Source organism: Cricetulus griseus, chromosome X (assembly GCF_003668045.3).
Source record: "Cricetulus griseus strain 17A/GY chromosome X, alternate assembly CriGri-PICRH-1.0, whole genome shotgun sequence".
Lineage (NCBI taxonomy): Eukaryota > Metazoa > Chordata > Mammalia > Rodentia > Cricetidae > Cricetulus > Cricetulus griseus.
In genome coordinates, this window is record NC_048604.1 from 54,047,614 (window position 1) to 54,075,057 (window position 27,444).

Consider the following 27,444-nt stretch of genomic DNA (forward strand, 5'->3'; position numbering starts at 1 on the left):
CACATGAAAATTGATGACAAACAAGAGCAAAATATTTCTCAGATATAGGAGATTCTATCCAATATGTTAATGATATAGAACCAATGTTCCACATCTTTCCAAACACCACAGTGAGAATAAAGCTAAGTGAAGAGCATAGGGTCATTTTTAAAATGAAAAATTCATTCTAGAACTACTTTTTACCAAATGCATATTTCTAAATGTTTGACTAATCAGTATTTTGTAAATATTACACTATGTCCTCTTGAAATATTACATACTTTATTTAACATAAATTGGAATGTTTCTGCCAGAAAAAGGCAGAAATATTTTGATCAAATTTTGCCTGAATTTCCTTAAGGAACAATGTGTTTTATTTTAATTTACAGACTGACACACTTGTCCCTTCCAAATTTTATTTGGTCTCTCATAACACTGACTATATGTGAGTGTTTACATAAGCTCCCTTTTATGTGCTTAATTATCTCTTTAGCTTTCTTCAATACCAGTGCATACAAGACACATCTCTTGACAGTAGTTCTAAATTAACGAATATACAGGAAGTGCAAGAAACATTGCAACAGCAGAAAAAATGAAAGTATTCAGATAAGTTTAATGGTATAAGTTAGTTTGTTGCGATCATTCAAGTCATATGAAGAAGATACTCATTAAAGAAATAATGTAACTGTCACTATTGACATTAAGTATAGAGTAGATTTATTTTTTAAGTTGTGAAAAGAATCACAAAAATCAATTGATTCTAGGATAGACTATTAAGGTTATAAAATACTAATGATAACCCATAATTCACTTTCAGTGGCACTCCTTATGTTTTGCCTAACTCACTAAGGCATTTGTATGATTAGGATATGTATCCCTTTGATGTGTTATGAAAAAAAATATAATTATATGAAAGTTTTTAACTTTAATTTAAATTTAGAAATCATAAAAAACAAAACCAAATAATAAGCATATCTAGAAAATATATCATTTTCCCTTGTTTCTGTGTTATCTTATGTTTACTTACTCAATTAAAGTTTCTGTATGCAAAAATATTTCTATGCCTTTAAAAATAGATATATACAAAAATTGCTTCACTAATTTCTTGGGACAATCCATTGAAATTTATGAATTGCAAATGCAGTTCAAAAACACTCAGTACACATTTTTCAAAGCATTTGAAAAATATAGCTCAGGAAAAATTATTTGGAGAAAAATAATATTAAAGTGCTTCTGATAATAAATATTCTTATGAAGAAATAATTCTAATAAATGGAATAATAGTGGTAATAAGCAAGAAACTAGAGTTCCTACTTGAATGGTAAGTATAAGCAAAAGCATACTATGGAAATTTTAGCCATCTAATACATTTATCATTCACATAAATAATCATGGAACTGATCCAAACTGCAATACACTCTAAATTAAATACACAGTAGGATTCCTAGAGTGGTGGCTCTATTGCAATATAAATAGACCTAGTGTTTAATTAATACCTTAACTTTAGTGTGTTTTTAAGAGAAAAATATCAATATTAGTATCACTCTGTATTTTAAATTTATATGTCCTTAGTGATCTTCAGTATTCAAACTGTTCCTCAAATCTTGGTCAATTATTTGTACTGTTTCCTTGAATGTGATAGGCTTCTTTTAGTATCTGTAATGTTAAATGAAAAGTAACATATTTTTGATCTTGTAATCACTATATTAAGCCCGAATAAGTTAATATAAGATGTTTATTAACTGCAAATGATGTTACTAACTGAGTTACCCAGACGAAACAAAAAAATCAATAGTAGAATGATTTTAGAGAAATAATATGTAGATAAATTCCATCATTTAACTTTATTAAGGAAATAACTTACTTAAATCTTTTAATTTACCTATGAATTTCTAGATAAATTTGTACTAATTTCTCCATGGAATACAATTTTAAAAGGCAGAGTATAAACTCTTGTTTTCAGAAATGTATTGGGCTTTAGATTATTGTGAACAGATTTCTTGGGTCTTAATATGCTCTTTTTTCCCTTTGTGCCCATTAGGCAAAGCAAACATATTCAATTTTCCAAAAGTCATTATCTTTTAAGAATGTTTCCTGAAGGACTTTGAAATATGCAAATATTTAACTGATAGCCTAAATTAAAGATGCTTCCCTATTTAATTCTGTGGCTGGAAGATGAGAATGATCATGCCTCCTCTTAAAATGTTCTAAGGTTTTACCATGAGAATGCAAGTTTGATGAACAAACATATTTTGAATTCCTAATATGAAACTGAAACTCTTCATTGCTGAGAGTTGGTGGCATGATTATCAAAAGGAAGAGATAGTGGATATGTTAGTATCATTTAAATACCTCAGACAGCTGCAGATTTGCCAACATGTGGCCAGGATTCACAAAACCATTTGTATTGAGAGCTGCTTATCACATTTGAAAAAACTTCCCTATGGAGCAAGAAGAAGTCCAGGCTTTTCTGAGTGTCATGAATAAGATGGTAAAGAGGGTAGTGCTATAGTTTTTATTATGCAATTTTTGTATTATGTCCTGTAGCAAGAAGCATTAGACTGCCACCTACAGACAAAATTACCCTTATTATACTCATCAGTCTGTACCAAAAATTCTGAACTTAGCATTAATTTTGTTTTGTCTACCAAATTTTCATGAATACATATTCCTATTTCAATATTTTGTGCAATATGATTGTTTGGAGACTTCCTAGAACTAAATGCTTTTTATAATCCTCTATCAAGTGAAAAGAATGACAATAAGTTGGAAAGATTACTTAAAAACTTGGATTACCTACCGGTCTGGCATGTACAGACACAGGGGTCTTGAAGGTTGTCAATGCATAGCTGCACTCGGAAACACTGTAGGGATCAGAACTGCTGGAGGAGCACTTGGAGATGGAATCACAGCCTACGAAAGTATTATCAAGTGGCAGTTCCTGAATGATGTGGTGCTTTGAGTTTAGGGGCGTTTCAGGCTGGATCTGGAATGCAGGCTGAGGAGAGGCAGATTTGTAGTGTCTAGCCAAATCAGGACTGTCAGGTTTGAAAGTAGTAGGTGTAGTGCTCCAGTTGTATTTTCCCATGGTTTGCTCTTCCAGCTCAATGGGAAGGTCTAGTGTGACACTGTTTCTATCATTGTCGGCATCATCCAGCTTTGCTTCTTCAATAGTAACAAAATTAAGTAGCAGAGTCTGGGGAGCATTCTTCTTTTTCTTCTTCTTCTTCTTCAACATAATCATTTGCATGTTTTCTGGGTTTGGAGTAGCCCACTCAGAATTTTGTTTGTTTTTCTGAGAAGCCTTGAGGTGTGGTGAGTGGCGACATCTTACCACTGCAGCAATTAAAATCACCAGGAGGACAGTTATGGTACCAGCAACAATGGCAACCATGATCTTGACGTAGTCAATTGTTGATGTGGATGAATTAGTTGTGTCAGGGCTTGGGGTTGCAGGTGCATCGATGCTTCTGCGCACTAGTTCATAAATTAGTGTAGCATTGGGCACTGTCTCGTTCACAAACAGATTGACATTTACAATATTGAAGAGAGAATCAGGTTGTCCTAAATCCATAGCTTTGACTACCACTTTGTGTAAACCAAGATCTGAAAAAACACATTTCTCTTTCAATGTGATGTTGCCTGATATTTGTTCAATCATAAACAGTTCTTTGATGTTTCCTCCAACAATGCTGTAACGGATCTCAGCATTCATGCCCATATCATCGTCGATTGCAACAACCTTGAAGATGACTGTACCAGGATTTGTGGATGGTGGGACCCACTCAAAGGAGTAATTGGAAGGGGGGTCAATAAAAATTGGTTTGTTATCATTGACATCAACCACATTTATGGTTACTTTAGCAGTTGAAGTCTGTGATACCCGACCACCATCCTCAGCCTTTACATAGAATGTGTAGGATTCTTGTTTTTCTCTGTCAAATGAAATATTTGGCCGGATGACACCAGTCTGTGGATCAATAGTGAATTGATCCTTCATATCTACGACGGAGAGAGTAACTGCAGAATTCTCTCCATAATCAAGATCAGTGACAGTGATCAGACCTACTGTGCCATGTTTTGGAAGATTCTCAGGGACATAGAAGTTGTATTCACTGTGAGTGAAAAGTGGGATATTATCATTCTGGTCAAGAACAGTCAAAAAGACACTGGCATTTGACGTTAAGGGTGGAATTCCATTGTCCTGTGCTAGGACTGTAAAGTAATATTTTTCCTGATTTTCTCTATCTAGGTTCTTCACTGCAGTCAGTATGCCTGTGCGACGATCCAGGGCAAATTCAGGTGGTGCATCAAAACCTAGCAGGTAGTTTATTTCAGCATTGCGTCCAGTGTCTGCATCCGTTGCACTGACTTTTGTCAACTGTGAACCAGGAGAGTTATTCTCTGGAACAGAAAGGCTTATGAAAGGCTGGGTGAAAACTGGGGCATTGTCATTTTCGTCTTTGACTTTGATCAGGAGCATGGATGTCTGATTCAAAGGAGGTTTGCCAGCATCAGTGGCCAGTATTTTGATGGCATATTCTCTTGTGGACTCAAAGTCAAGAAATGCAGCAGTTTCCAAAAGGAATTGATTACTAAATACTGGTCGTAATCTAAAAGGAATTTCATGATCTGTGAAGCATGTCACCCTACCATTATGTTCAGAATCCTCATCGGTCACCGTTATGAGAGCAATTTTCGTGTTAAGTGGAGCATTCTCCGAAAGAAGCACAGTGCCATTGGTTGGATTGACGATGTATCTTATGTCAATTGATGGGACATTATCATTGATATCTGTAACATTTACAAGCACCATAGCTTTTGCTGGTGTTGATCCACCATCAGATGCCAAAACCGGTAGCTTGTGGCTTGCTGATTCTTCCCTATCCAGTGGTTCTTTAACAGTGATAAGTCCAGTGGTAGAATTAAGGTGAAACAATCTCTTAGCGATGTTGGAGACTAGATTGCTGAAGTAAAAGTGAATTCTGGCATTTTCACCTATGTCAGCATCTGTGGCATGGAGCTGTGCCACTGAAGAACCTACAGGAGCATTTTCTGGTATACTGACTTCAATTTCGTTCTCTACGAAGACTGGGCCATTGTCATTTGTATCAGCAACACTTATTTGCAAAATGGCTGTACTGGATCTTTGAGGAAAGCCACCATCTTCAACTTTTACTTTCATCACATAGGTATCTTTTTCTTCTCTATCTAACTCCTTTTGAACAATCAGCTGTGGCAGCTTTTCTCCTTCTGGTGTTTCAATGACATCAAGACCAAATATATTTTGACTCTGAAAAACATGGATTGATACATAATTTAAATTATATTAATCTACAATACCACATGCATTATAAATTTTAATTAAGTTTTTAAAAACTCATTTAGTGTGGAAGTTTTCCAGTTTTGAAGATCCATAGGACAATAGGATAGCCTTGAAACAGCTAACAGAAAATTATAGCTCTGAAATTCAACTTGGCCTACAGTTAACATCGTAACAAAAAGCAAGGTATTAAGTTCTTTAATACATTTACAAAGCATCTATGATACTAAATGTAGCTTTTTACATAAATTACTCACATTTCCAAAAGAAATGTGCAGAATTTTGAAAAGGATTGTCCTTGAACTTTCACATGATAATGAAGCTATAACTGATTATATTGTTTTTAATTCACACATTTAAATAAGATAATTTATGCAACACATTAAAATACATAAAATGAAAATAAGCATTCTGTTTACATTTTATTTACTTCTCTTTTTGTAGGAAAGAATATGTTTTTCATGTTTTATTATGTATAGCAAGCTGGAATTTATTACTAATGAGTCATATTTTATGAAAAAATCTTTTACAAGAATGTGATATATTGATAATTATAATGGTTATTATAATTAACAAAAATAAAATTAGGGGTGCACGTTAATTAGCGATTAACTTTTTGTGATAATATTCAAAGGGAATTGTAGGAATGCTTAATTTCTCAATGCTTCAAAATTCTAATTTATATAATTTCTCGATTCTCAATTCTATTCTGTTAATTGTAGGCATATCAATAATAACTCCCTAAACTGGTAATGGAATTTTCCTGTGTATGGGACATATTGTGGTAATTAAAACCAATTAAATAATATAATAATAAAGTATTAAGAGAAGAAAATCAATGAAATTCAATGTATTTAAAGATGGTATTAATATCAACAAAATAAGACACTCACTGAATTTTGAACAAAAGTGATGAAGGTATATCACAAGGTAGCATTATCTAATGAGAGTTATATAAAGAGAAATTAGAATATAATACCATTTCACAGGAATAAATAAATATTGCAAAGTTATGCATTTCAAATTTAAATTTTCAACTTCTGACTAAAGTATATGGCAGTCAGGCTATTAAAATTTGAATTACTAATCATATATTTATGCATTTTCTTCAATATATTTAGATTTTGGTCTCTCTAAAATTTAAGTTGTGTTGCTTTTCATAAAGATTAAATGAGGTTAAAATTTCCAAGGACATAATTACTGTCTTTTGTTTATTTTAAATGAAATCATAACAATTATAAGACAAGTTTTTGTAATGCTCATGATGATAAAGTAAACATACCAGTTGATGGATAGCATAACTTTTTTTTAATGAGTGATTTTTCTTTATGATAATGAAACATTTAAATTTAAATTCATTAAAATTAGAAAGAATTCTTTTGTGCAATCATTTCGTGATTTCAACAGCTCCATGTGGTTAATAGCTACAGTGGTGGATTGTGCAGACAACATATTTACATTGCTACCATAATTTCAAGCTGTATGATTCAAAAATGTAACCTTTTATTTCTAGGTTGTTTACATTCTTAATTATGTGTATGTCTGTCTGTGTGTTGGTATGTGCTCTTGGAAGCGAGAATCTTCAGATACATATCAAGTTGGAGTTACCAGACATAGTTTCTGGGAACTGAACTTGAGTCCTCCAGATAGACACTCTTAACTGCTGAGCTATCGCTCCAGACTCTATAATATTTTTCTTTACAAAAACAAAATTTCCTGCAAACATAATCCTATTCCCAGTATATTTAAATATCTACATGACTTCCTACCTTCCATGTTTAAATGTCATGTGAATGCATCTCTAAGTACTTTAATTAAGCCTTGATATACTAATGCATGTAAGCACTGAGTAAAATCAAAAAATTCTTTGTTTATATGTGCAATGCGTAAGGATATAACATGCAGGACACTAAAACACATTAACTGTTTGTTTAAATGATGAAACTAAACGTTCAAAATATAAACACTGTAAAAGACAGGATGAGAGGGAGAAGCCCTTGTTTATTTTCTCATTTCAAAGTAATTATCTCATTTATGTGGACAAAGGAATATTCACTACAGGTAAATGTGGTGATATATTATTTATGATTTAATAATCTTTGCCTAAGGATTCAGAAAGCAAAGTCAGCCTCAAGCTATTGAGTTCTGGAAGTGGCGATACACAACTTTAATCCCAGGACAGAAAGATCTCTGAGTCCATGACCACCCTGTGCTACCAGAGAGTGAATCAGAGCTCACACCTTTAATTCTAGGATTTGATAAGTATAAAAGGTAGAGTCATTCAGTCTAAGAGTTAGTCTCCAGCCACACTGAGGAGAGCATGCAGTCTGAGTGAATTTGAGAAGCAGTGATGTCGGGAGCAATTTGAGGATGGCCTTTAGTCTGAGCTGAGGTAGAAGTAAGAGTTAGTGGCTGGATGCTTTGTTTTTCTGAACTTCAACTTGAAGCTTGAATGCCAATATCTGTCTCTGGGTCTTTTATTTTGTGTGTTAAATGTATACTTATATATTTTGCAATTTACATTATTAAAATTATATAGAAGATTATTTGCAAAAATAATTTATATTTTTCTGAAGAGGATATAATAAATACAGTGTTAATAACTAATAATTTTATAAATTCTTTTGTAAATATTTACTTGTGAGGAAATTATGACAAATACCTGTAATATTTAGCCAGGACATTACATATGAAATATTAAAGTTTATGTCTCTCAAACGAATATAGGTGCAACCAAAATGTGAAACTTAGAAAAACTGACATTAAATAAAATAATTAATACCATAAGATTTTGGTACCATAAGTTAGATTGATTTCAAGTACATAAAATTGTCAGTTCTGATTAATGTCAGGAACATTTATTTTATAGACTTAACAAAAATATCTCCTTAGAGTTGGCAGTGGTGGCACATGCCTTTAATCCCATCATTCAGGGGGCAGAGGCAGGCAGATCTCTATGAGTCCAAGGCCAGCCAGGTATACAGAAGGAGTTCTAGGACAGCCTCCAAAGCTACACAGAGAAACCCAATTTTGAAAAAAAAAAAAAAAGAAAAAAACATCCTTTTATGCAAAAGACTACTCAATAGGTGAGTGATTCTTCCATTTTTATTAAGCAAATGAGCTTTGCAGTTGCAAATCCAAGTCAGACAAACAAACAAACCCTGATAAAATAAGTAAAATGATAAACTTGACTGAGATTCTGACTATGAAGCGTCATATAGAATCAAAGGACCAAAGGTTGATGCTAAAATGTCTGAAGAGACATAGTTTCACTTTTGAAAAAAATAATAGTTGTCATCACCAAAGTCTGCCTGCTTTTCACAGGAATAGCCCATCACTGTGGTGAACTATAATATTTTTTGACATGAATGTGCATGACACCACTTCATTGCTTATTGGAAGGTAATAAATAACACAGCACTTTCAGCATCATAAATCTGGTACAGTTGCCCAGAAAAGGCAGACAGTGCCAGTAAGTAATGAAAATAGTTCCAAAGAGATTGGATTCTAAAACTGATTAAATAAAGGCATTCACTCTGTAGATCAAAGAATGGTGGTGGCAATACTAAAAATTCCTTCCTCGGCTTTTGCTACTGCAAGGTTTATTTACTAAAGAAAACACTGATCTTTAAAAGTTGTTGTTTTCTTCTTACATATAATGCCACATATTTGGGTAGAAGAAATAACTTTAGGTTATAGAACAGTTTGAAATAAATAAACTACAGTAATATGCATACTTCCAAAAACAATAGGTAAATATACTTAATATTCTTATTTAAAATAAAAGGTATTAAAGTGAATTTGCTTTCATTCCACTATAATTGTCTTATTTTGTTGTATGAGTGGTCTAAAACAAGCAGAGATAATAAGAACTATTATTTATATATTCAATAGCATGTTATAATTAATATTCTATGCACTTATTTTTAGTTCTTTTCTTTCACCATTCATTTTACACCACTGTGATGGGAAATACAACAAAATGGATTTTAAACAAAATAGCTTGAATTGTTAGTCACAAACATGTCAATAATTCTGAAGCCACAAAGTCCTTTCTACATTACATATATAGTTGAGGAAACAGAATAATGTGTAAGAGAACAAATCCCTATTTTAAAAAAAATGAATTTGACCTAAAATATTCATAGTAATAGTGTTAATAATTTGGGTGAAGTCACATAGTGCTTAAAATATCCTACATGTTATTTTCATTACCTGCACTTAGCAAAGCTTATTATATACAAAATATTCACATAATAGTACTCATCCTTTTTTAGTGTTTATTATTACAATATAATTCTTTTTGCTGTACTGTTATGTTAAAGATTTCAACATTTGGAATAGTCTAGAATTGCCTTTTGGAAGTGACTAGATATTTTTTTAAAAAACTGAATATTTTTATTAAGGTCCATTTTTCTATAGCTATGTACTTCTGGTTACTGCATTAAAGCAAATACATATTACATATTATCTGTAATATATCTTCAAACCGAAAGGATATTTTTTTGTATTAACAACTACACAGTGCTATCACAGGAATGATTATTCTTGCCTGGCAACAAATAAATCAATTAAACAATTTCATTCATTGGATTCCTCTTCATTCATTTTTCTTCATTCCTTTTTTTTGTCTATTTTTCACTTAGTTTTACAAATGTAGATGTTTACTTACAGAAAATATGTAAACCTAGGCATGTTATTGCATTCTTTATACACAGCATTTGGGATCCTGAGGCAGGATTGTGAATTCCAAAATAGCCTGGGCTACATATTTAGTTACGGGACAGCAGAAAAAGGAAAATATGGAGTTGACCAAATGTGATATATAGAAAAGAAGCAAATCTAAAAGGAACACCACAATATTCTGTATGTATGTAGGCTAATTCCATATTCTAATTCTCTCTTGTAGTATTTGCTTCTGCTTAATACCACTTTCTCTGTGACCTAAGATTTGCAAATGTTAAGCATACTCATAACTCTGAAACTTGCTTTACTATGTCAATATTTGATATAAAATTGGACAAGAACCAGAGGATTTACTGTTAAATTTATTTAAAATATTTTCTTTTAAAGAATATGTCTTCAAGCTTGCAATTGTAATCCCTAGATAGTTTAGTTGAATGAAAGAATTTCCACTCCTAATTGCTTCTCATCAGCTCTTTAGAAACATATATGCCCTTGTTCAAAAGTTAGATGAATAGAATTTACAAGAAAACAGAAACTCAATATGTTAAATCACTACACACTAATATTTGAATGTCGTTTGAGTATGTCTTAGCCTTCCTTATGCAGAAAGGATACTGAAACTCATTGAAGGTAAGTGACTTTCATGTGACCATATCTTGAATTTATTGTGCAGCCAGATGTGAATACCCAGAGTCAGGACTTCCAGTAAAATGGTTTACAGTTATTTCTCAAAAGGGAGTCATTTGGATCCTGACAAGCACTCTGTTATTTTGAAGAATTCTCACCATGAGATAATTACCAAATAATTAGTTACTTTACCAAGAAAAGAAAAGAAAAATGAAGTTCACAATTTTATATGCTTCTGTTTTGTTATAGTTTGATGCCTTTTAGGGTTAAAACACTAATAAAATTAGTGTTTTATTTTGTTTTCTTGGTTTGTGGGGGCTTGTTGTACTGGGTTTGGGGGTTTTCATGGAAGAACGCTAAATTGGGTTGATTGGGATGGGGCAAGGATCTGGAATGCCTTAAGTGAGAGGAAGAATATGATAAAAATATATTTAAATTTAAAAACTGTTTTACATAATAAAAACAATAAAAGAAAAGAATCAGATGATGTCAAACTGATTCATACAATAGATGATCTTTGTAATTTGAATAAATGTTACAGGAAATTTAAGAAATAATGACAAAACGAAACAATAAAACTCTGCTATCCCCATAGGTTTCTTTGAACCTCACAGCCTATCCTTCCACTGTTCCCAGAAATTAAACATATTGCCACAGTCCAGAACTCCTGGATTCAAGGAATTCTACTGATTTACCTTCCAGAATTTCTAGAACTACAGAGATGACTAATGGAATCTCAACACTATGACTGTTTAAACAAGACCTTAACAATGAAAACAGTTATCATGCCAAATTTGATGGGAGTAATCTTATAGGACCTTAACCCTAGATGGAGAGTTAAAGATAATTATAATGTCAAGGACAGTTAGTATTCACCAGGGATGGGAATCCTAAATGTTTATCCAATAATAAGTGGCCATCTATATATCATATACATATATGCAACTTAGACTCAGCACTTACTTTATATATTTAAATATATATAAAACAAATAACAGGACATGGAACATGGAACATATATGTAACTTTTAACAATAAACTATTTTTAAAAAGAGAGTAGTAGTTTTAGAGGGAGCAGAGGTAGGGTAAAACATGGGAAGGGATGGAGGGAAGAGGAGGATATTGCATAATTATGTTTGATTATAAAGTTTAAGGGTCTCTTCCATAAGGTCTTCTGTATTGCCCTATTACTTTTGAAGTGTAACATTTTGTGAGAAAAGAAACATTATATTAAATGTATTAGTCAATTTATTAAGGTGAATTTATTCACAAAACACAACTCACTATTCAGGTAATTAAATTATGCAATATTTCACTTTTTGTTTTTTCTTAAAATTTTTCTTTCAACTGTAAAATTATACAAAATAAGATGTTCTGAAATAAGGTAAAAGTCTTTCATGTGTTGTACCCTTAATCTGAATTCCCATCTACATTAAATTAGTAACTAAAGATTAGTTGTATCTAAATTGTATAATTAATTTTGTTTAAAATTGTTTCATGAATTTCACAGACACAGATGTAGAAGCAAACATTTATTAATGTTGAGTAGCTAACATTCAAGATGCCTGGCAGCATCAGAGACAATTTATTTTTTATAATTTTTTATTTAAATTAATAAGATTGATTTACTGGTCAGTTCCAGTTCCCTCTCCCTACTCTCCTCCCCTGTCCCCCTAACTAACACCCTATCTATCCCATATCCTTTTCTACTCCCCAGGGAGGGTGGCGCCTTCTGCAGGGGGTCTTATGTGTCTGTCATATCTTTTGAGATAGGACCTAGGCCCACCCCATTGTGTCTAAGGTGACACTAACTAACAATCTAACCAACAGAGGAGAGGGTACTTTAAATGCCCTCCCCTGATAATGAGATTGACGACTAACTTATATGCCATCCTATAGCCTTCATCCAGAAGCTGGTGGAAGTAGAAGCAGACACCCACAGCTAAGTTTTGAACTGAACTGGAATCCAGTTGCAGAGAAGGAGTTGTGATGAGCAAAGGGGTCCAGACCGGGCTGGTGAAACCCACAGAAATAGCTGACCTGAACAAGGGAGAGCTCTTGCTCCCCAGACTGATAGCTGGGAAACCACCATGGGACTGATCCAAAACCCCTGAATGAGGGTGTCAGTGAGGAGACCTCGGAAATCTATGGGGACCCTTGAAGTGGATCTGTACTTATCCCTAGCATAGGAATGGACTTTGGCAGCCCATCCCAGGAAACAATTTCTGGTTAAGAAAGCAAATCAATATTTTCAGAAGTACAAAAAAATAGTGTTACAAAAATCTAAAGCTTCATTACAATGTATTCTCTTGTAAGTGTCATGATTCAGGAGTATTCCATCCTTCTCTCTTTCATTTTCTGGAGTTTTATTACTGCTGCCATGATATTCTGTTCAAGTTTGGGGAGTCAAGCATTCACAGACTGAAACATCTCAGATTATGAGCTAAAACAAGCCATTCCTTCTATAAACTGTTTATGTCAGGTGTTCTGTCAGGGAAATAAGAAATAAAACCCACAAAACTCTCCTGGCTTCTCAGATCATTTCTAACTCCAGTATCAGAGTTTTAAAGCAACAACATAATAAGGAAAATGCCATCTGTAGTCTACTAGCATAGTTACTGTTCATGTTTATAGATTCATAAATATGTTAAATGAATTGTAACTATTTAATTTAAACCAACATTATGAACTATGACACTGATTTTAGAAGTAATATATGATTAAGATCAATTTTAATTATCAGTAGTAATATTTCTATAATGCCAGATATTTTTGCTCATGAAAATATGCTGAATAACCTGGAGTAGAAAAATAATAACCCTGTATTTTATGCATATTACTTAAAATAATACTTGAAAAGTAATGTATATTTTTCTTTTCCTAAATAAACACAATCTTAGATGCCTAATTCTACATACTCACTTTATCGCTTTTTAAACATATTAACAATTTTAAGTAAGTGAGTTTTTTAAGGTTTGCTATTTTAATATTTCCAATAACTCTCGTGAAATCACAAAAGCAAATTGAAAAGTAAGCTTCCTAATGAAGAAATAATCCTCCATTTATTAGATGGAATCCAATAATCGCTAATACATATATAAAGAAATTCACTCATGTTTGCAATTTCTCTCAAATTTTCTAATTTTGGAAAACAGATTACTAAAGGATAATTAATTAATATACCTAACTATACCTATCAAACCAGAGCATAGAAGTAAAGGCTCATTATAGTCACTGGCTCAATTTCTTCATGTTCAGTATATTGTGGAAATGTACTTAGCAATGGGATCTTTCCATTAGTTTGGGGAAAGAAACATAAAGTGTTGACAACAGCCTTGGTTGTTTGGGAATTTCCATGGGACACTTTTGACCACCAAGTCAATTATCAGCACCCAATCCAGGTACTGAATACTGTGTTTAGTGACAAGAGATGGCCAGTTGGGATTCTGTCTCCCTCATTATTTGGTGATTTCACTTAGATCACTTTCATATATGTATCTAGTCATATAGCTTCTATTGTGTTAGGTTTTCATATCCCCCCCCGCAAGGATGAAAAAAAACGTTTAATGAACACAATAAGTCCTTCAGATATAAAACAAGACTTTATTGTATTCACAGACAAATTCTACTCTGGATGTAAACTCTAAAGCAGAATGAGAGATGATCAAGAAAAATATATATGAGTGGAATTTAATTTTTTTCATGAGAATTATTGATACAAACATCAATTTACTGAAGAGAGTAAGCAGTAAACATGCTTGTGTTTAGATTTTATTATCTTGTGATTAATAGAACATTTGCAAAACTTATAGTCAACAATAACTAACAACTAGTTTATGAAAATGCAAATGGGCTTTTAGGAGTAGAAATTAACCTATTTTTTATGCTAGCATATAATAGAAACAAACTAATTTTATAATAAAAAGAAAAACAAATTCTATTTTATTCATCTTCAGAGAAATGCATTCTATATTCACATTACTGTGTATATGTGGAGGAATGGATGTGTGTTGCTGATTTAGAATATTAGAGGACAGCTTTTGGAAGGTAGTCACTTCTTTCTAGCCAATATATGAGCCTAGGAATCAGACTCAGGTCACCAGGCTTGACAGAAAGTTTCCTTGTCCATTGCCATTTCAATGCTAACCAAACTATTTTGACAAAGTAATTTTTTTTTGACCAGGGAAAGCTGAATCAGATGTGAAAAGAACTGAAAACATAAGGAAGTGTATATTTGCACAGAGGATATTTTCTTAATTATCATACACGATAAAATGTCCAAAACATTCATTTTGTATTTTGTGAAATTAAGTGCACTATTAGTTTAATTTTTAAATAATTTTACTTATATAGGCAAGGTGTTACTCTGTAGTTGCAGCTGGCCAGGAACTTACAGCAGTCTCATCACTAAGCTTCTTACGTGTTTGGATTATAATGTGTGCTCCACTCTTGCCTAATATTTCACAACAAAAAATAAGGAATGAACACAAATGTGAATGTATTTACAAAAGACACAATGATTTAAATATCTAAGATAATTATGCCTAATTTCTATAATATTTTGATTTTTCAGGTCATACATGTACTGTTGAACAACATACAGATACAGTAGGTAAAGTGTGCTGAGATAGAAATGTTTAAATGGGAAGGAGAGGTACCTGGGATTGACATGTAAAATAATTTTCTTTCTAATAAAAAAGGAAAAAAATAAAAATAAAAGAAGTATGGAAATGTTTGCAGACCTCACAATATGTCTAATTTAATTTTTGAGAAATAATACTCATCTGCCAAACAATATGAGAAAAACAATAGCAAGCCAAAAGGATTATGAATGTTTTGAAATCTACAAAGCTCATCTAGTTCATCCTTTACCTATTATAGCAAAAACTCTCTCTTATTCTACTAAAGAGCTGTCAAAAATGTCAAAAGATATGACAAGTCTTGACAGCTAAGTGCTATAAAATATATGTTTTAACAATATAAAGTTCATAGGAATATTTTTAATTTAACTCTTTATTAAGTTGGGGATTTTTAATCCCTTATAATACCCTGTTAATAAAGATTATCAATTTAATGTTACAAATAGTGAACTCTGTTTTTGATTAATTAATAGTACATGTCCTAATTTAAAAGAGAAGAAATATAATTTTTCATTACCATAGGAAAATACCTGATATACATATATATTGAAAATAATATATCTTGAATAGCATATTCTCAAAATGGAGTTCTAAGCTATAATGTCCCGAAAAATATATACTAGAATAATTTAATGATAATTTTTAATAATGAAATGTAACCTAACATGAAAGATGATTATAATAATTTAAAATAATAAATGTGATAAAACCAAAATATCATTGAACGACTCAGTAAGTCAAAACTGTACCTAAGTACACTTTCTTATTAATAATTCAGTCTCAAAAAGTTATCAAGAGTTGTATGAAAAATTATTTAAACAAATGTATGCAAGATTATCAAAGAGTATTTAGCTGTACTTATGTAAGTTGCTAAAAAGAGCCATTTCTTTATAATTGCCTTTTTTGACTAAGATTTTTGACTCCATACAAAGTCCATCTAGAAAGTCCATTCAAAAGTTGCAACTACTTGCATATGAAATTCTCAAAAAGTAAATAGGTTACTCTTGCTTTAACTAGCCATACACCTATTTCTTTTTACCTAACCTCTTACACAAAAGGACTCAAAACTTTATAAAATATGTCCTTTATATAACAGAAACCAAGAAATTGATATTATATCACCGATATGAAGTGAAAACAAAATTCTATTGGATATTTATGTATACATAACAGTATGAATAATTCTGGTTTCAAATATGTGTTCTAGGTTCAATGTCCATTAAAATAAAAGAAAAATTTAAATCATTTTAAAAATCTTCTTATAACTTTGCTTAAGTAAGGAATTATTTTGAGGACCAAAGCTTAGTTTTTCATTTTATTATTCTTTCTGTTGCTTGCTCTACTCTTTTCCTTTTCTGTTATGCTTTTGTACCCTGGTTTTTCCCATTTGTCTCTCTTGATATTTTCCCTTTAACTTTTCTTTTACAACTTTCCTAGTGTATTCCTTCTCTATTTTCTTTTCCCCTTAGAGCTTACATGCCCCAGCAAAATATTATAAGCAATACAAATATTATAAGCAAAATATTATAAGCAATACAAATTTACAATGTGGTTACATGGTTTTGTGGCTGGGCTGGTGTCTTAATCTTTCAGGCTATGAATCCACCATTGCTAAGAGTCTTCGCTGGGGTTATCCTTCTAGATTCCTGGGAGTTTCCCTTATACCAGGTTTCTATATGACCCTAGTATGGCCCCTTCCAGGTGTCTCTTTCAGCTCTTGTTGGGGGCCATACAAGGGGACCAACATACAGTACTAGAACTCATGGAACATGGATGAGAGGTTGGCAAAGCCATACCTGAATATACCATGGAGAAGGAAAGCTCCAAGGACTAGGTGTCCTGAGGCTTTCGTGCTATTATTGAGCATAGCTCTGATGGTTGTCTTCATGGTTGCCATATCCCAGATAATCTATGGTTTTTATGAAAACTTTCTGGGCATTTCTAGCCCCTCCCTGGGATTGTTACCAGTACTTACACTAATATGATTGATTTTTTCAAGCTTTGCTGCTGGAGCAGATTAATGATTAAACTACCAACCTTACAAAGAATTTAGATATATAGAATTGTCAGGAAGGTTATATTAAGGTGTTTTGTTAGTGGCTTTGAGCTAGAAAATCTTGGGGAACAATTTAAAGTTTAGAAAATTGTATTATTGAGTGAGGGACTCATGGTCGTCAAGAAACAAAAAGAATGACAGCCTGCCTATTGCTGACTGATGTACCTTTCTTGGTGATCAAAGGAGATAATTAATTCCTTGTGACCATTTCTGTCCTCAGGTTCCAGACATAATCTAAAAAAACTGTTGATGAGTGGGTATGCCCACTGAGGATTTATAGTAAAGCTGACTGATTGTTTATCATTTATAAAGTTTAGATTTGTTGGTCTTTCAATATTTTATATGATTACCCTTTATGATAAATAATAAAGTGATTGATCCTTTCTTTATAACCACAAAATGCAGCCTGCCAGGAAAAGAACTGGCTTAGAAAAATACCTTGTTTGCTTACACTCAGTTAATCTTTAACAAGTTTCTTGGGTAGGAATATATGTGGGTTCCTTGGGCAACTTGCTTTTCACCTGTAATATGTAAAATTTTTACTCATGTAAAAGATATTGAAAACATGTGTTTTTCACTTTATTCATTATAATCATCACTTGAAGTAAGGGACTTTTAATAATTTTAAGTTGCTTTAAAGGAATACTTTATTTTTCCTCCTCTTACTAGATGAGGAGTGATGTGTTTCATTAAAATATTATTATTTGCTATTCAATTATGATGTATTTGATTATGATTGAAATGCATGAATTACACATCATTGTGCTAAATTTCTCTCACACACATTTGGCATGTGTAAACAATTCTGGACAATACAATAAAACTAATATGGCAAACATAGAAGTTGTGTTTGTTTTACTATATACTAACTTAATATAATCATAATTCTTCAAGAAAATGACAACTTTTTATATACATTTTAAAATGTAGCAAGTCTAATGAATGGCAGTGAATTAGTGAATATTTCGCAAGTACTTATAATTTTTTAAGAAATGATAGACATCTGTGGTAAAAATGAGCTTTGTAATTTAGAAAACTGAAGAAAAAAGAATAAATAATATGAAGGTAATTCCCCCAATAATAAGTAAATATTTACCCATTATATTATCAGTGTAAGTGAACTCTTCCAATCTTTAGTACTTAAATTTACTTTATTATGAGCAGAGTTATCTGGGTTTGTGGTAACGTCTATTAACTATATTAGCTAAACATGTACCTGAAGTAAATTTAGTTATTCTTATTAACACTATATTAAAGCTATTATGTATCTAAGAATTAAGATGAATTTAAAATAGCTATGCTTGAAATGGCTTTACAAATTCATTTAATCACTTCAACTTGTGAATAATATCTAATGAAAAAATTAGTGACATGAACATTTATGACTAAAATAAAATTCTGCATCATAACTGATTTAGTGAGTCAAAGTTTACACAAAACTTTGGGGATCAAATTAAAACATGTCATAAAGGAAAAGTTTATGTATGATAATAGTATGTGAGATGTATGTAATATGTGTAATATATATTTTCCATGTAATAAGTGAAATACATAATATCCAAATTCCCATGAGGAAAAATGTGAGCAAATCCACTAAGGAAACCAAAACACATGATGATGTAAATTTAATTGCATTGTGACTGATAATTGTGACCTCATATTTTGAAAATGTCAATTAATGGAGAAAAAGAACTGATTATATAAAACGCTCATACAAGTGTTTATGACAATGATTTTGACACCTGCTTTTCCTATAAAAACTATTTTAAATTCTTAGATCTATATGCAATTATTATTTGAGAATGAAGATCAATTTTCTAAGTCACCCTCTGTTTAGGCTATCATCAAATATTCTCATGATAAATGACAATTTAGAAAATGTGGAGAGGAAAAATTCAATCATATTTAAAGTTTGAAAACTGTCATTGTTTAGATCTTGGTCAAATGTTCAGTGATTCAGTGTGTAGAAGAAAAATACAGATAGTCTTTGCTTGTTTGAATCACGAAGAGAGGAATGGAAATTTTGTACATAAATAAAAATGATTATTAATGGTATTATGTCTGCTTTGAATGTCACTTTCTTCCATATTTAGCATTGTGAGCACTACATAAGATGAGCAATGTCAGATCAAAATGGGGGTTACCCTATGTAATTTCAATGACAGCATGTTAGCTGCTAGATAATTTTTCACAAGCTGATATTTTATTAATGGAGATAACCAGTCTGAGAGTTGTTATGCTAAAATAAAAGGAAGGTATAGGTGAAATTAGTTCAATAGTTTTCTTCATCAACTTGAGGTGGTAGTTCTCTAACTTAAACTAAATGAAAGCATCAAAAAGAAGTGGGCATGAAATATAAATTCGGAAATCAGGAGTAGGTACAGATCTTTTGCATTTGAAATATAATAAATATTATGATTATCCCTGTTTAATTTTGATTTAAAATGCGGAATTTATTACAGCATCCATTTTATGGTCATCCCTATTTTATAGGATACAATATAATGGCAGATAATCAAGAGAGCATCAGAGAAAGGTAACTATATACACACCAAAACAAATGCAAAGCATAAAGCTAATTATTTATTTAATCCACACATTGAGTGTGAACTCTGCTGAAAATAGTTTTAAATCAACTGCAGAAAATTCATTTGAAAAATAAATGTGCAAAATAATAAGCATTACCAAACTAAATATCAATATAAGCAGTTATCTTTTTAGACAAAATCTGACAACTAGAAATATGAAAGCACATTATTATTTGAGAGGTTTTAATCACTAACCATGTAAGAAAGCACATAGCTATGTGTATGTTAGAAAGGCAAACATAAAAATAACCCTCCTATATTACACTGTAAACAAGAAAGAAAAAGTCTATTAGTAAAAACAAATACTGATGCAGTATGACACCATTAACAGTGATTAATAAATTACCATGAAAACATTTTACAATCAAAAGCTTTAAAAGTACCTGTAACAAAATAAAGGTTATACTGTATGTCTCACTGGGCCACACTACAGATTCCAAGCTAAGATTATTTTAATTTGTTTTTGTTTCTTTGGTTTGGTTTGGTCTTGTTTTTAATTTTTATTTGGGTTTTACCTTAAAACTTTTTTTGGTGGGAGAATGTTGCAAAGGCAGAGGGTAGAAGCAAGGGGCAAGGGAGATAAGAAGATTGGGATCAGGAAGCATGATATTAAATACACAAAGTATCAATACAAAGTTAAAAATATAATTCGGCACATCAATAATGGGTAATAATTCATAGTTATATAAACAATGGTTTAAATTCTTGGAATCTTTGTGCAGGAGAGGGAGCAGAGTGGAGAGGATGTGGTCCTAGGAACATGAGGGATTAGGATGGTCTAGTTGGGGGCTGGATGGAGGAGAGTAATGAAAGAATAGCATGATAGAGAGGGCCAATATGGGGTGAGGGAGAAATCTTGTGTCAGGGAAACCCCCAGGAAACCACAACAATGAACCCAGCTAAGACTCCTAGCAACAGTGGAGAGGGTGGCTGAACCAGCTTTTCCCTGTAATCAGATTGGTGACTACCCTAATTGTCATCACAGAGCCTTCATCAAGTACCTGTTGGAAGCAGATGTGGAGAACCACAGCCAAGCTCTAGAAATCTGGCTGAAGAGAGGGCTGAGGGATTATATGAGCAAGCTGTGGGGAAATCATAACACGATGGGAACCCCACAGAGACAGCTGATCTGAGCTTGTGGGAGCTCGTGGACTCAGGATGGAAAGACAGGGAGCCAGCATTGGACTGATCAAGCCCTCTACACTGCGTGACAGTTCTGTAGCTTGGTATTTTCTGTGGCCTCTACTTGTGTGAACAGGACCTGTCCCTGATGTATATGAGCTTGCTCTTTAGAGCCTATTCCCTATGGTAGGATGCCTTGTCCAGCCTTGATCAGGGCGGGAGGAGCTTGGTTCTTCCTCAAATTTGTATGCCATCCTTTGTTGATTACTATAGGAGTCCTCACTCCATCTGAATGGAGATGGAGGCGGAGTGGATTGGGGGGGGTGGTAGAAGATAATGGGAGGGAACAGAAGAGGAGGGAGGGGAAACTGTGGTTGGTATGTAAAATAAATATAAAAGTATGTAAGAAAGAGGAAATAAAAAATGTTAGTATAATATACAGTATTTCCCAAACTTAACTTTGCATAAATTCTGGGATGTTAAGAAGAGGGACTGTAAATGTCCATAAACACAATCTGAGACATTCTGGCCTGTGTGAAAATCTCAGTACTATTTGTGGAAATACAGGATGTTACTAACCCTGTCCATGCATAAACCTGACCAGTCCAGTCTGCATGTCCTAGTGACTGTCCCACACAACAAACCTTATGCTCTAACTACTATTCTGTTCTCTTCTTGAGAATCTCCTGCTCCAACTCTTCCACATGAACCCAAGAATAACTTTCTTTAGCATGATGCTCAGTTTATTTAATTCCAAGTCATTCTGAAAAATCTCTAGATTTTATCAGTTAAATAAATAATTTTAAAAACATATTTCACATAATTGAAGAGTTTGGATCATCAGTTTTATTAATTTAGTTATCATGCATGCAATTTTAATAATATTCCACATGAAAGCTCTATATGTATAAACATCTTTCTGTTTATTCTGGTTAGGAGTTTCATATTAAACAAACACCACTGAGGGTTTAGAGCAAAACTTCCATCATGTGAAACTCATGGAAAGCTTTTGAAGTAAATAGATTGAATCTGTCACATTCTTAAAGTATACAGATGGATACACTGCTTTAGCTCATGCAGAAACCAGCCAGCAATATTCCAAGAAAGAAATGCATGTTTTGTCAGCAATGGGGACATTTTTAGTTTTCCAATCCCATAAGGACTTCTACTAAATGATTTAAAGTTTTACTCTCAAATTAAATAATCTATAAAGTTCTACATTTCTTAATTTATTTATAATCCATAAAATGATTTTTATAAAATGTATGTATCCTGATGTTATTTAGAAGATCACTTTGAGCCGGGCGTTGGTGGCGCATGCCTTTAATCCCAGCACTCAGGAGGCAGAGGCAGGGGGATCTCTGTGAGTTCGAGACCATCCTAGTCTACAAGTGCTAGTTTCAGGACAGCCTCTAAAGCCACAGAGAAACCCTGTCTTGAAAAACCAACCAAAGATCACTTTGTTCTTTTCTCAAACATTTATTGTATTATTTTCCTTACTCACAGTAAAGTCTTTATTGTTCCATTGTACGTATGTTTCAGGACATTTATACTGTGTTTCCCTTGCCAAACTGTTTCAACAGGCTTCTTCTAAGTAATGCATCATCCTCAAAGGACATGGTGGTACTCTCATAACCAAGAAGAAATGTTAACAGAATTTAGGACTGATGATACCAAATCTTGAAAAAAACGATGGGCATAATGTTATCCATTTAGAATGACCAGAGATATAAAACATTACATACTGCTTCTACAAAACCCACTATGAAAACATAATTGTGACTAGATTTTAAGGAAAGAGATAGGAAAATAAAAACAAAAAGTTCGCATGGTGATAGAAGAAAAGACAAGAAAGAAAATATAATTTTTAAATGGCAAGTTAATGAGATGTAAAAAAGGCATTTACAGATGGTAGAAGCAGTAAAATGGAAATTATTCATATTAACATCATCATAGTAATATGGATAGCCACAAATGAAGAGAAGTAGACATCTTATTCAAGAGTTAAGCTAAAGAAGGTAAATGGAAGATTTTTTTTACATTGAACTAGTTCCAAAAGTTAATGTGGAGCCAGTGTCATTGATTTAAGAAGAAAACAATGCTGTCATATTTTCTCTGTACACACACATAAAATATGTATGAAAAAGTAAATTTAGTTTACATGATACTCATTTTAAAGAATATAAAACATCAGATCTCAGGAAATGTTAACTATGTCTAATCTTAACCTCTGGATTAAAACTATTGTCTAGAGAATGTTTTTCTTCAATACATTCAGGAAATTTGAAATAATCTTATTATTTTATTTATTATATAATCATCACTCTTTTTAGGTAAATATATTTTACTTTTCTTTGGTATGTGGAAGAATAATTAGAGTCACAGGTATCATATTTGAAAATTAAGGTAATAGACTTACATACTTATTAATACTGGGACAGGAATTGCCATTGTCATCAAAACAGAATTTCCTTCTTAGCAGAAAATTATTCCTTACAAAAATGTCAACAAAAGATCACTACCATAATTGTAAAGCTAGTAATTCCTGAAGATTCTTGGTGAAAATCTTATCGAATAAAATAGGTGTGGAAATTTTAACTATTATGTGATTTTGAAGATTTCAAACAAGTCCATGACTATGAGCAGCTCAAGAGAAAATGCTCATTCATGACAAATATTGTTTACTTATTATTAATACAAGATAGTAGTCTCTATAATGCCCATTGTTATTCTCCATAGAGACAGTGACTATTTTCAAACCTATTTTATCCCTCAAGACTTCTGCATTAGATGCTCAATAAATGAATTAAATTTACATCATAGGAATTTTACAAAGGTACTTATTATGGTTATTTGCTGCTACAGTAAGACAATATGTTCTCTTTACGTTTTCTTTTTAAGTTTCATTCATTTGAGGTTGATGTCTAACTTATATGCCATCCTATAGCCTTCATCCAGCAGCTGGTGGAAGTAGAATCAGACACCCACAACTAATCACCGAACTGAATTGAAACCCAGATTCAGAGAAGGATAGGTGAAGAGCACAAGGGTCCAGACCAGGCTGGTGAAACCCACAAAAACAGCTGACCTGGATATCCAGGAACTCTTGCTCCCCAGACTGATAGCTGGAATACCAGCATGGGACTGATCCAGACCCCAGGAATATGGGTTTCTGTGAGGGAACCTCAGAAATCTATGGGACCTCCTGTAGAAGTTCAGTACTTATCCCTAGTATAGGTGTGCATTTGGGAGCCCATTCCATATAGAGGAATACTCCCTGAGCCAACACACATGGGGGTGGGCTAGGCTCTATCCCAAAGGATACAGTAGATTCTAATGACACCTTATGGAAGGTCTCACCATCCAGGGGGAGCAGCAAGGATATGTGATAGGTAGGGTTTTAGTTGGGGTGGTGGTGGTAGGGGAGGACAGGTGGGAGAAGGGAACTGGGATTGTCGTAAAACAATCCTGTTTCTAATTTAAAAAAAAAAAAAGTTGAAAAGGAAAAAAAAGAAAAAATCTATATATATACACATACCTATACATGTATTAGAAGCAAAATAATATGAAGTATTCTTGGTAGTATTCTTCATAATCCAGGTTTAAAGGAGATGTCAAAGACAAAGTTAGATTAGATAGTGCATATCACTGCTTACCTTATTTTATTTAATAAAACCAAACTTACAAAACCAGCCTAATTCTATTGTTTCTAATGCCTTTCTATCATATAAATGCATACTTCATACTTTTCTTAGTCTGTAGAGAGATCTCTAATTGCAGCAATTAAAATGCAATACCAATAAACATTCTTTCAACATATTAAAAATAAAAAATAGCTTTCTTAACATAGGTCATATGTAATTCTATGCAATGTTGAACACTAAATGAAAAATAAATATCTATGTTTATAGCATTTTAGTTGCTATAGTGTGTGGGTACATGTGTTCATTTTGTTAAAATATGTTAGTGTATATATCAATTTTTTTTTGGTTTTTTGAGACAGGGTTTCTCTGTGTAGCTTTGGAGCCTATCCTGGCACTAGCTTTGGAGACCAAGCTGGCCTTGAACTCACAGAGATCGCCTGTGCTGGGAATAAAGGCGTGCACCACCAACACCCGGCCTTAAATATTTTATAAAATTTTCATAGAGGAAGATTTGCAAAGATGTTCATTCCACAAGAAAAAGAAATAAATATTTAAGATTTCAATAGTATTTAAGAAGATTAGACTATGTTATTAGACTAAATTGAAGTCAATGTTTCTCTTCTATGGGTATATCTAGTTGTACCTGGAAACTAAAAGTCACTTACAAGAAAACTATTGAAACTTAATTTATACTTAAACCAGATAATTTGATCTATTATGCTATTATTTCTCTATTCATATTTCTAATTACTTTATTGAATTTGGAAGTAATAAATGAAAAGTAAGGTGATTAATCTATTAAGTATTTAGAATGTGTGTATGACAGTATACATGTGTATATGTATGGGTGTGTTTCTGAATGCAGGTATGTGCTTGCAATAATCTACGTGTGAAAGTCAAAGGACTACCTCGGGTGTCAATTCTCAGATTCCACTTCATTTTGGACAGTGTCACTTCTTAGACATTGTGTGTGTTAAGCTGCAAGGGCCCAAAATTTCCCTGAATTCCCCTGTTTCTCACAAGTATCTTATAATAGCAGTAATCCATCTTCACATGAAATCTGGGAATTCTAGCTCATATACTTACACTTGAATGGCAAACACTTTGTGCAATGAGCAATAGCCCCTTTACTTAGTATTTTCCTTTCTTTTGGTTTTATATTTATTTTATGTACATGTTTACTTTGCCTGAATGTGTGTCCATAATGTACATTGTCCCCACAAATGTCAAAAGTATGCCTCATGATCATCTGGAACCAGAATTATGGCTGGTTGTGAGACACAGTGTGGGTGCTAGCAAATAAACCTGGGTCCTCTGCAAGAGCAACCAGTGCTCTTCACCAGTGAACCATTTCTCCAGTTCCTAATATTTTATTTTTAAGTGAGACATTTTTATGTTCAGTTTGTATTTTCAGCTAAAGAAAACATTTGTCTAAAACATGCCAACACCCACATACCTTGAGAAAAGCATAAAGTTATATCAACCATTTTATAAGGCAAGCATAAATAAAATCATAATGTTTAGGAGAGTTATCTTACTGCAAAAATATACATTTGTGATATAAAATTGCAGCATTTTTTGAAATTTTACCCATACATTAAGTTTTTGAGCTAAGACAAAGAGCATTCTTCAGTTCATGTTTCTCCTGTAGAATGGTATTACAGCTGCTAAAATGTGAACAAAAGGAAACAGTTTATACCAAACATATTACCTACATGGGTATATTTCCTGTATTATGATGTTATCATTGACCAAAATTATGAGTGTTGGGCAGAATTTTGTGATAAAATTCATGTTATAATTAAATAATTCGATACCAAATGTATATTTTTGTCTTTTATTTTGTTTTGAACTTTATCCTTTGTTAGCTAATTCATTTCCTCAAGACTTGTCCAAGTGTAGATTTGTCATAGCTATTATGTGATTTTCTTTGGTATTCAAAAAATTAACCATTATACATTAATATATACACAGTTTGGATCTGCTAAATTTTTCGTAAGTGATAATTTTTTTACTTCTAAGCTTTTAACTATAAAATTAATATTAAATATTTTAAAGACTCAATATAAGTACTAAATTAGTTAACATATATATATATATATGATGCAAAAGAATAAGAGATCAAAAAGTATCTAATTAATACTAATAAATTATATTTATTTGGTAATATTAAATTAAAAGTCATTATGTGAAAAAATCAAAAAGATTTACAAACTCGTATGTTTTTCAAAGTCTTGATTTATAAATTACTGACTTGATAATCTAACACATATGGCTCTAGGTGGGACTACTAACAGTTTTTTTTTTAATGTAAGTCATTATTGGACTATGAATAATAAACATGACAGTGCCAATTGCAATGAAGTCAAAAGTTTCTTGCTCCTATTAGTGTTACATTCTCATTTTAATACTCACAAAACAATTAAATTTCCATTTATGAACACAATGAATTTTTTGAAGTTAGTTTTCCCTACTGGAGGTGTATTTTGATAATAACCACAATTTTAGGGACCTAATAGTCATTAGCATTTCACAGCCCTCTTTTATTTGTATTCAACAGAGATCAAAAATGATAGTCGGCATATCATGAAACTAGAGAATATGGATTCATGTAATATTGGATCTGAAAGGATATACTTCTGTGGAACATTTTATTTTAGAGCTGACAAATGAAGATATATTTGTACTGAAAACCTTTGGAGAATCTTGGGGCCCAAATAACATCTGTACAGTTTCTAAAACATTTACCTTGTCATTTGTTTATATTTTGCCCAATTTA

The 27,444-nt window shown here is 32.4% G+C and overlaps 1 protein-coding gene across 6 annotated transcripts in view; it reads right to left on the reverse strand.

Annotated features, from left to right (window-relative positions):
* LOC100754537 (protocadherin-11 X-linked) overlaps positions 1–27,444 on the reverse strand; it is a 474,898-nt gene that overhangs the window by 441,261 nt on the left and 6,193 nt on the right. For all 6 annotated transcript variants that reach the window (XM_035450272.1, XM_035450271.1, XM_035450270.1 and 3 more), the window contains exon 2: positions 2,780–5,272. In XM_035450272.1, coding sequence (XP_035306163.1) covers positions 2,780–5,272 — 2,493 coding nt within the window. The remainder of the gene's footprint in view (positions 1–2,779; positions 5,273–27,444) is intronic.